This window comes from Rhinolophus ferrumequinum, chromosome 5 (genome assembly GCF_004115265.2).
Source record: "Rhinolophus ferrumequinum isolate MPI-CBG mRhiFer1 chromosome 5, mRhiFer1_v1.p, whole genome shotgun sequence".
NCBI lineage: Eukaryota > Metazoa > Chordata > Mammalia > Chiroptera > Rhinolophidae > Rhinolophus > Rhinolophus ferrumequinum.
The window spans coordinates 55,895,971-55,907,575 of NC_046288.1; the positions used below are offsets into that span (position 1 = coordinate 55,895,971).

Below are 11,605 nucleotides of genomic sequence, written 5' to 3' on the forward strand. Positions count from 1 at the left end.
TCATGTGAAATGTAATTAAATATTTTGGATTCCTCCAGATGAGTAAGTGCCCAGGTCTTTTCCACCCCTTGCCCCTTCTTAAAGGTAATGCTTCTTTATCAACACCTCATTAAAACAAAACATCTCTCTTGCAGTTCCGCGGCAGCCTTCAAATGACTTATTTGAAATATTTGAAATTGAAAGAGGAGTCAGTGCAGATGATGAAGCAAAGGATGATCCAGGTAGATACTTATATTCTTAGTACCATTATAAAGATGTTTTATTGTTGCACTCCATTTCATGGAAATAACTTTTAAATTGTAGATTCTTTGGTTACATCTGGGAAAATTATAGACTTTTTTAAAACTTGGTTTCCTCTGTAGTTAAATCAGTCGAGCAAAAATAATTGAGTCATCATTATCTTCTTGTTAAAAAATGTATTAAAGCAGCATTTAAACTGAGGAGGAAATCATATTTTACAAGTAATGATGTAACAAGATCATAATTTGGCAACATTTGTGTGTTCTATTTTTATAGCTGAGCACACATGCCCAATTCTGCTGCAAAAGATTTATGTGATTTTCTTTTGATCTCCTGGAGAAAAGTTCTGGTGGGTTAGTTAAGTGTGGATAGGAGAGAACGCTTGTTGTACAGATAACATTGTTCACAAATGCATTTCTGTTGTTAGTGGTTAGTTTGTGGATTACTCATCTTTCTGGTCATTTCCTTGCAGGCGTCCTGATACACAGTTGTAATTTTGACCATGGGCTTTGTGGATGGATCAGGGAGAAAGACAGTGACTTACACTGGGAACCAGTAAGGGATCCAGCAGGTAAAACCAATTACTGAACTCTAGGCCACATTTCAGTTTGATCCTATTGGTAGCCTAGTTCTGCTAATCAAGTATACTGTAACACATCTATGTGTTTATTTAATAAAGAGGGTAAAGATCTTGTCTGGCATTCATATTCCCTTTTTTAACTTAATTTGTTAGCTGTCAACTAGAATTATATTATGGGAAGATGAGTAGTTCTTTAAAAGGCCAACTACCCTGTTTCCCCAAAAATAAGACCTAGCTGGACAATCAGCTCTAATGCGTCTTTTGGAGAAAAATGAAAATAATTGTAAAATAAGACCCGGTCTTATAAGACCCGGTCTTATAAGAGACCGGGTCTTATATTCATTTTTGCTCCAAAAGACACACTAGAGCTGATTGTCCGGCTAGGTCTTATTTTCGGGGAAACAGGGTACTATCTCTCAGAAAGCTTGGTAAACAAAACACCTGAACTCATTCTAACACACAATTTTCAACTTACTTGTAGTTCCCCATTCCTGAGCATAAAAGTAGTACATCAGCCATGGTAATAGTGCCTGGTTGTTTTCTCAATTATGTCTTTCTTTTATTTTCTTTTTTGAAAGATTTGAGACATAGTTGAAGGAGACAGTAAAATTTCGGTGAATAACTCTCTGATAAAATTTTCAATCTAACTTGCATGACCTTGGAAAATTAACAGACTTTAAAATTGCATACTTCCTGTTAATCTAAAGTTTAGTACTTACAAGATGTTTTGTTGTCTTGTGTCAGAAAGCAAAGCTACATATTGTTGGTTTTTTCCCTCCCCTCGGTAATTAAATCTTTTGTGGATGAGGTCAACTTAATGGAAGGATGAGGAGTTTGGTTTCTTTTCTTCCTTTTTATACTTCTGACTCTAAATTTAGGAATGAAACATACAATTTGTGAAAAAGTATTTTAGTTGTTAGTTTTAAAATCCTAGTTTTTAAATATTACCCCAGGTATTATATAGAAGAGCTCAAAACACACAATAGTTAACTTGAGAGAGGATATGCTCTGTTAAACCAGTTATTCTCAAACATTAGTGTTTGTGCAAATCAGCTGGGGTCCTTGTTAGAATGTTAGATTTTGATGCATTTCTAACAAGCTCCTTGGGGATACCTATGGCACTAATACTCCGTGTACATTTTGAGTAGCACAGTACTGAAACCTTAGTTTAAAAATATATTTATTATATCCCCTGAGATTGAAATATATAGAAATATTTAAAAATGAAAATTTGAGGTAAGCTTTTAAAAATATGGGTTTCTTTTTAGATTTCTTTTAGCCATAAAGTAATTTTTAATGAAACACATTCACCTGGTACAGTCCCTCTCATTCTCTTGTGTTAACCCTCGTTCATTGAAGGTTAACTCTGAGAGGACAACATTATCATTTATGTCACATATATCTGTGAATTACAGAGAAGCCAACATTTACTTAATACCTACTATCGTCCTGACTCATTCCTTATTTCATTCATTTTATTTAATATCCTCTTATCCACTCTGTGAAGCAGGTAATACTGTTTTTATTTCACAAAGGAAATAAACATCCTCAGACAACACATAAACGTCCTAAGACCACAGAGCTAAAGACGAGACCTCACGTTCAGAGCTCTCTAGGCTGCCCACCCTGCCTCCCAGGTAGCTCAGTGCCCGGGACATCTGTAACATTATTCTGGGGTTTTCACTCTCCCACAGTCTGGCCTCCGTCTCCTGTGGGGTGCATGATCTGTCTCAGGCCTGTGCATTTGACTGACCTGGAGTATTTTGCTACAGAAAGAAGGATTGATGGCAGCCATGTATTCAATAATATTCATGATCACAACAAATAACTCTTTTAAGTAAGGTACATTGGAGAGAGTCATTCGTGCTAAAGTCAGAAGAATCCCTGACACATCTATGTAGGTAGTCTATGTAATATACTCAATTTTTAGAATTCAAACACTGTATTTTAGAACCAATTTAGTACTTTTCGATGTTTATTCATCACATATGTAAATGTCTTAATTTGTGGTGACTCCAATTCCACTTGCCCTCTGATAGAAAAAAAATGAGACAAGGATGGGAAATTTAAATGGCAGGCAAAAAAAGTAGGAAATGGTGATTTAGCTGCAACAGTACAGAACAAATGGAAAGGACGTGGTGGCTGCTGGGGTGACAGAATAGCTCCTGATGATTGACTCTGGAGGGTGCTCTTCTGAGGTTGCTCTAGGTTTTTGCCAATGACTTGAACCAACTGGATGTTGAATTTGGATATGGAAGGCATACTAACCAAACTGTGGATGGCTGAAAGCCAGAGGAGAATATGACTGTGCTGACACTACCAGCGCTACAAGATTAGAACAATAGGTCACATTTAAGAGGGTGAAATCTAATGGGGATGAATAAAAGGTCTGGCTCATGGTCTAGAAACCAACTATGCAGCTATGGGAAGGGAAGAGTGCCTTAGCAGTAGAATGAAAGACTTTAGAATTTTAGTGGGTAAAGAAATCAGTGAGTGAACCCTGCATGTTTCTGCCTAAAAGTTGAGTCATTCCTTTAGAACTATGGTATTTTTTCCAGAATGGAAAATCTACTTTGGTGGGTTCTCTACGAGAAATAAGTGTAGGTCAGTCAGAATGACCTGGATGGAGAGGTGTCTCAAAACTTATAGAAAAACAGATGAAGAAACCAGACCGTTTAGCCTGGAGAAGAATTACTGGAGCAGGGCTGCTTTTCAAATACTTCATAGACATCTATCACTATTGTTCTGTGACCATAAGGGGATGGAAGTCAGATCAGTAGGTGAAAACTACAGAGATTGATTTTGGTTCACTCTCTGAAAAAACTTCCCAATAGTCAGAGCTGTCTAAAAATTGCTCAGGCTGACTTTGAAGTAAGGAACTCTCTGTCCATGGAGGTGTTTTGGTGACATGGAACGATTGCTTTGAGAACTGGATAAAGGTTGGATTAGTAAATCTCTTATACCTCTGAGAGCCTCTTAGTCAGAATGGAATGCCCAGGTGATCCCAAGGAGATTAGTGAGCAGGAGTCCAGCTTGGAAAATGGATGAGAAGACCAAAGGAGGACAGAGAGATGGAAGAAGGGTAGGAGTACGTGGCATGCGTCAGGGTGGAACTGCAGATGGGCTTTTTAGAATATGTTGGAGGAATTCTAACCACACACTGATGGTAAAATACTAATAAAGCTTATTATGAAAAGTGCCTATTTTTCTTCTAGAAGTTTCAGGTGAGGGAGGGATGTGTGTGTGTGTGTGTGTGTGTGTATCACATGGTAAGACCAGAGAAGAATATAAACAATTTAATGAATTATTTCTGAGTATTATCTAATTACCAAGCTAATTGTTTCCTTGTTTCTATCTAGATTATCCCATTTATAAAGGAACATAGGTTTGGATTTATGACTGATTATGACTGATTTTAATGTTGTTCATTTCTTATCCAAGATCCATATATGCAAATATTCTCATATGCTAATATCTCCAAGAAAGCCCTCAATTAAATAAACTTACAACTTTGAGAAAGAGCTGTAAAATAAATGCATTTGATAGTTGCCCTGCCTGGTGCTCAGAGGTTTTGTTTATCACATTCAATCTTGAACTTGGTTGTGAGATAGTGAACTTAATACATTCCTCTAGGGTATGGAAAATTGTGCTACCAACAGATGTGGTGATTCACTGTAGGCATGTAGCTGTGGCCCTGAAGACATGCCCTTCTATAGATGTCAAGGCTGGACCTGGGGCTCCTTCCTGGAACCGGGATCTGAGGATCAAGGGTTAAAGGCAACCGACTCACTGCTCTGTCTGCTACAGATAGCCACAAGGAATTCACTTAAATATATAACAAGTATGCCAGCATGTACATACAAGTATGTCTGTTGCAGCATTAAAAAGCCTTATTTTGAAATCCTTGTAAATGGAAAAATAAATCAACAATGAAGATAAAAGCTGCCTCCTAGCCCTGGCTTCCAGTTGCCCTTCCCAGGTACAACTGGTTTCTTGGTTATCTTTTTCCGAGATATATTTGTCCACACGACAGCAAAGCACCCTCTTCTGTACCTCGTTTTTGTCACTTCATGATACTATCTTAAGAGTTAACATGAAGAACGAGGACTTAGAAGCCAGAAAGCCTGGGGTGAAACCCAGCACCCTGGCTTACTAGCTTTTACCTTGAGCAAGCCACTTAATGGGATAATCAATAGTATCTATTCAACACATGTAAAGCATTTAAAACAGTGCCTGGCCCAGAGTTATCATTAAAATAGTATTAGCCCTATACTATTGAAGATTGTCCTATATAAGTACATATAGAACACCCGCGTTATTAATGATTGTTACTCCATTACTCCTTGGATGTTGCACTTGCATTTAAGCAGCCATCCACTGAGGAACATTTCAGTTGTTCCCAACTTTGGTAGTTCAGACAATATTGCAGTGAATAACCTTGCACACGTATCATTTCATCTACGTCTGCATATATCTGTAGGATACATTCCTAGATGTGGAATGCTGAATCAAAGGGAACTTGCATTTTGAATTTTGATAGATTTTACTACATTACCTTTTATAAGGATTATAAACAATTTACACTCCCACCAATAATATTTAAGAACCATCTCCAATACAGCTCTTATAAACTACTTTTAAAAATCTTTACCAACTTCCTAGGTAAAAAGTCATCTCATTTTAATTTCTTTTATTGTGAAAAGTTGACCATCTTTTCACATTTTAAGTCATTTTTTTCTGAGATGCCCTTTATTTTTCTTTTGTGTTTTTATTTATTTGTAAGTTCATTATTTAAAAAATGAAACAGTTATTTTTCATGTGTTGCAAATTTTTAAAATTTTTTTTGCTTGTCTTACTATTGCATCGTATTATCTTAAAATGAAAATTTGGAAACAATGTTCTTCAGTAAGAAATTGGCTAAATTATTAACGGCATGCTTGCAGCTATGAGAAATGTATTTGACATTTTAGAAAAATGGCTGACATCTGAAAAAAGCAAGTTATAACACTACAAAAATGTTCACAGCGCAGCTCTACAGAGGAAGAGCAATAGTAGCCTCATTGATCATGTTTTACATTGTAGAGTTTTAAATACCTATACAAAAGGATGATTTGACTCTTATCAGGATGCCTTGGTTTGTTAGGTTGTCTTGTTTATAGGCAGCTTCTGGCAGAGTGATAGTACTGTGCATTCCACAGGGACTTACGATAATCCTTGGTTTCTTAAAACTTACAGTTTAACTGTAATAACCTTATATCTTAGTCTTCACCCAAATACCTGTGATGATTCAAAAGCTGACTTATGGGGAGACATTTAAAATCCATCTGAATATTTTGGCCCAAAATACCATTTGGATTAATTTGGCGGTGGGTGGGAGGGTGGATGGTATGAGGATAAGAAACAGTGTTTGTTGTTGGTGATTGAAGTCTATGACTCCAATACCTCTTTCCCTGTAGTTTTTTGTTCGCTGTATTTTTGGAACATCATTATTCAACACATGACATTAAACTCCTACCATATGCTGGGAATGTAATGAGGTGGTCTGGGGGACATGAGAGAGTTCACAGTCTCCTGGGGGAGGGAAGCCTGCAAACCACTGATTCCAGTCTGAGGACAGCAAGTGCTGAACAGGGGGTCAGGCAGTCCTGAACTTAAACCATTACTCTGCCACTCACTGTCTGGGCAATGCCTTGGGTGGCTTTGCCTTCCCAAGCCTTAGCTCTGTATCTGCAAAACAAGCCTTAACTTCCCAGGCTTGTTCACAGGGTTTGTGGGATGCCGCCCTGGAACTCTCCACATAGCCTGGCACAGAACTGCACAGATGTCACCTGTTTGGTTCTCTGACTGCTCAGAGGGCACTTGGAAGAGGAGCATAGGAGGACATCCCAACCCTTATTGTGTCTGACACAGATTGAGCATAAGAAACTATTGATCTTTTCACTGAAAAATAAATGGGGTTCCTACCCAAACAGATACATGAGTTCAGCATTCCAACCACATTTTCCCATGGATAAATCAGTGTTGAAACACAGTGTATATTTTCAGTTGGCTGCTGTAAAACAGCCTGAGAGGAATGTCATTTGTACATGGATTGAGTTTCAAAATAGTACTTGAAACTTTCCCTCTCCTGAGAAGCAGCTTCCCTCACTCACTGCTGCTCAAACATTTTTCCCCTTAATTGCAGTTCCTATAACAATAGGGGAGGAAAACTCTGTAGCCCAAGGAATCTGAGTACAAAGTGACCTGTCCAGAGTGACAGTTTTATTAACATTTTGTGTTCATGTATATGTAATTGGGAATTATAATATACTATAGTATATTGTATAGTATATACTATATTGTAGTATATATAGATATATATCGTAGTATATTATAATATATAGTATGTGTATTATAGTTTATATTTTGTTATGTTATGGATTTGTTTTGATATAAAAACATTGTAAACTACTTATTTCCAAATAAGTTTGATGCTCTAAGAAGATATGGAGTGTTTCCAGAACACGTCTGCACTCTAGTGTGAGAAGCATAGCAAACTGACTTTTTTAAAGGACTGTTCTCTCTTTTAGATTTTAAAAAATAAAAAAGAGAAGAGAGAATAAACAAATCTAGTGCCCTTTAAAACACCATCAGTTCTACTGCCTGGAGGTTAATTATCTGCATAGAAAATTCTCCTTGGCAACTTAGAGTCACCCACCAAACCAGCCTGCCAGCTTGACAACATAATCATAAGTTGGTGAGGATCAGGACTTGGTGAATGTGTGTGTTTGTGCATGTCTGTGTATGTCTGATCATATTCCACTGGAAATATTCATAGAGTTAGGATTACTAATTATTATGTGTCCTTGGCATAACTTGTATTCCTGAGCAGAGTGAGTGCTTTCTGTAAACACAAAACCGTGGAATTTAAGACTGGCATATAAATAAGTCATATTTTTCTCCTTCAAAAATTTGGAGTTCTTTACAAATGACTATCACAGTTTGAAGATTAACCCTGCCCCCCCCCCCCAAAAGTAAAACTCCTGTCCATCCTGTTTGCGCTAGAAAGGGATGTCGGCGCCCACACACACGGCCCTGCTTTTCCCATTGCAGGTGGACAATATCTGACAGTCGCGGCAGCCAAGGGCCCAGGGGGAAAAGCTGCTCGCTTGGTGCTCCCTCTCGGCCACCTCATGCATTCAGGGGATCTGTGCCTGTCGTTTAGGCACAAGGTGACTGGGCTGCACTCCAGCACGCTCCAGGTGTTTCTGAGAAAACACGGTGCCCACGGAGCAGCCCTGTGGGGAAGAAACGGTGGCCATGGCTGGAGGCAAACCCAGATCACCCTGCGAGGGGCTGACGTCAAGAGCGTAAGTAGAACCACAAAGGAGGGAAACCTCCCAAGTTTTCCTTTCATAGGAGAACTCTGAGGTCTGAATTGGAAGAAGCCTTGATCTCTTTATTAACTCAGTCTCAGACGTAGGTTTATAATTTTTCTGGGCTTGACTGTGCCATTCCTTGCCTATTTCTATCACCACTTTTTGCTTCTTCATACATTCTTTAGTACAACGTATGACCACCACTAATCTCCCTACCTTAGCGTAGATCCCCTAATTTTAGTGAAAAAAAATGAGGAATTAAAGAAGTAAAAGTGTTCATTGAGAAACTTCAAAGGGCAGAGGTGGTGAGCGTAACTGTTCCTGCTTTTCCTTTTGTTCCTTATACTTCAAACTTTGACCACCATGAGTTACAGTGTTTTATTATTATTGTTTTTAATGTTTCATTAAAGTCGATTTTTTTCTCTTTGCCTCAGAGATCATCATTAAGTAGCCCTGGATGGAAACCCAGGACAATATATTTGGAAAATACTATTCTTTTCTGGACAGGATATGGGAGCTTTGATTGAATAAATTTTATCCTACATAATCAAGTCATAGGTAGCAATAAAATGATCTGGAACAACTCCCCGAATAATGAATTACTTGGAAAAAGTGCCTTCTTTATGTTGATGCTTATAAAACATTTGCTATTAGAAGATTCTGCATCTATATCTAGTTTCTAGAAACCAAAAAGAGGATAGACTCCATTAATACACCTTTTATCGGAGTCTTTAGTTTTATTTTACTGATTTTTTTCTTTAAAATTTTGTTCATATTTAAATTTTTAGAGAAGTAAAACAAGATAATTATTCATTTCAAATCACAGTGTAGAAAGGTTTATTGTTTTTAAAAGGAGCAAGGATGCTCTATACAAAGTAAAATACAAGTATAGTGAAAGTTCTCGGTCTTTCCATAACTAAAACAACACTGATTGGGTGATGACGGTTGATTCTATTCCATTTTGCAGCAAAGCTATATTACTCCAATGGAGAAACTAGAAAACATCAGAGACAGGTTACGTGACTGTGATCTTTTAGATCTGTGGCTCTCAACTTGTGCACCTCTATTTTCCACTACACTGTTTTTCTTCTGACCTTGGTAATCTTTGACAAAAGTGTCCACTTCATAAGCATTCCTAAATTGAAGTAGTCTACAGTTTAGGATGGCTTTTTAAAGGATAACTGATTCTGAGTTATGGGGTCTGATTAACAGTTTACTGGTGATTTAACTTTCTAGAAGGCATGCCTCCAGTGACACTGTTCTAGTTTTTCCTTCTGTTAAGTAAGTTTACTATTTACTTTTGGGGGAAGTTTGCCTTTATTTTGCTAAATGAGCAAGGATTGGAAAAGGCAGAGGAGGCTTGACTGGTGTGTGTGTTCTCTCCCTAGGTTATCTTCAAAGGTGAACAAAGGCGTGGTCACACTGGGGAGATTGGATTGGACGATGTGAGCTTGAAAAAAGGCCCCTGCTCTGAAGAACGCGAGCAACTCCACAACTAGCAATGAACTCACATGTTGCTCCCTCTTCTTTTTCTAATTTTCACCTCCTGTCTTCTCCCTTTCAGGCCTAGGAGAAGAGTGGGTCAGTGGGTCAGGAGAAAGTCTGGTTGTTGACCCACATCTTGCTGGCCTGCTTGTGTGCAATCCCAATGAACAGTGACATTCTCCTTGAAATAGAAGGGGTATCTGTAGACACATGCAAGCCATCCATCCTATGTCTCTTTTAGGAAGGCCATCAGCGTGTATGCCCTATGCCATCCTTCATCCTGGTTATAAGGTGTTCCTAGTAGCAAATTACGGGAGGCGTTTTCAAAAGAAATCTGTGCAAATGGCCATTCTGTTATCTGTTCAGTGTTGTACCATGAGTAGTATTGACTTTCCCTAAGATATGTTGTACAATGTGCTTGTGAAATTGGTTTCTCCTCTTCACCGTTAGTTCTGGACTGATCTGAACTCTTTCACTGCCATTCACTTTATAAAAGAAGGGTGTGTAACATATCAAGTTGCATTTATTCTTGTTATCTCTATTCTTCTTTTAAAGACAATTATGTAGATTGGGCACGTAATTCCTCGTTAGTAGTATTGTGTTTTGTGTAAATGTGCTATTGATATTAAATAGTTACGTGTTCCTAATATTTACAGACGCTAGTTGCAAGGGAAAAGGCAGCTTGTGATCTCTTGACTTAAAAAATACACAGTGAAATGTTATTCAGTTCCAATACCTTATATTCGTAGCAAGAGAAATTTAGAAAAGGTGTCAGGTTGTGGTAGGGGAGGAATTCATTTTTTAATGACCTTGAGTTTGATCCCTATAAAGGATAGTAAACCATTCAGGTAGGTAAGAAACTGCAGTTAGCATATAAAACCCTCACTGTTTCTAGTTACACTTTAAAACCAACAGCTTTCTCCATAATAACATGGTCTCCCTGGTAATCGGTAAGAAGGTTTCCAAAAAGCCTGGTTGTTTCAAAGGAAAGATTCTGTTTGTGAAAGCAGGGTGAGGAGAAGCTACATTGGAATATATTTTCATACTGATTTTTAAATCAGTATAAATTTAGGCAGGTCTAGCTCATAACTTATGTGCTATCTTGTCGGGATAGGATAAGAAGCAAGTCCCATGCTTTGAAGCATTGAATGTGCTGGAATAGGATCCACACACACACTAGAGAAACAGGACAAGACTGGAATTCTAAGATCTAGGAACCCTCAACTAATATATTTTCTCCCTGCATATTTCAACTGTATATGAAAAAAATACATAACTTTAAAAAGGCAACTTACTACTGAGGCTTTTCCTCAGTTCTGATTAATCGAAATATTTTCTGCTGTTTTTGCCAGGAATCACAAAGATGATGAAAGGGTTGGGGGGGAAATGATCTAGGATGAAAAATTAAAGGAACTGGGATTATTCAGCCTGAAGAGAAGACTAAGGGGCAAACCATTGCTGGTTTTCAAGTATATGAAGGGTTGGTACAGAGAGGATGGTGACCAGCTGTTCTCTACATGCACTAAGAATAGAACAAGAGGAAACAGTCTTAGGCTGGAGTATGAGGGAACATTTCCTGGCAGGGACAGTTGTTAAATTAAAATCCCTTATAAAGAAGTGTGACTTTCTCTCTCTCTCTCCTTTCTCTTTCTTTCTTTCTCTCTCTCTCTCTCTCTCTCTCTCCTCTCTCTCTCTCTCTCTCTCTCTCTCTCTCTTTTTGTTGTTGAGGCTTTTAAAAAATTAGATAAAAATTTGTCTATTTAAGATAGTTAAAAGATGTCCTTACCTCAAGGTAGAGTAACAGATTGCAGCATCTCCCAAAAGATGTTTTGATCCTACTATTATGTAATGAAAGTCTCCAGAATGAAGTTATTTGGACCAGGCCAGAGTCTAATTTAGACTTTTCTCTCTTCGGCTTCTAGTGGAGAGGAATCAAAAGGGG

General features: G+C 38.0%; 1 protein-coding gene across 7 annotated transcripts in view; it reads left to right on the plus strand.

Moving 5' to 3' along the window:
• The window catches only part of NPNT (nephronectin), a 77,379-nt gene extending 66,159 nt beyond the window's left edge, over nucleotides 1-11,220 (plus strand). For all 7 annotated transcript variants that reach the window (XM_033106102.1, XM_033106098.1, XM_033106097.1 and 4 more), the window contains 4 exons: nucleotides 135-221; nucleotides 713-811; nucleotides 7,913-8,169; nucleotides 9,567-11,220. In XM_033106102.1, the coding sequence (XP_032961993.1) occupies nucleotides 135-221; nucleotides 713-811; nucleotides 7,913-8,169; nucleotides 9,567-9,677 (554 nt within the window). In that variant the 3' untranslated portion in view covers nucleotides 9,678-11,220. The remainder of the gene's footprint in view (nucleotides 1-134; nucleotides 222-712; nucleotides 812-7,912; nucleotides 8,170-9,566) is intronic.
• The last annotated feature ends 385 nt before the right edge of the window (nucleotides 11,221-11,605 follow it).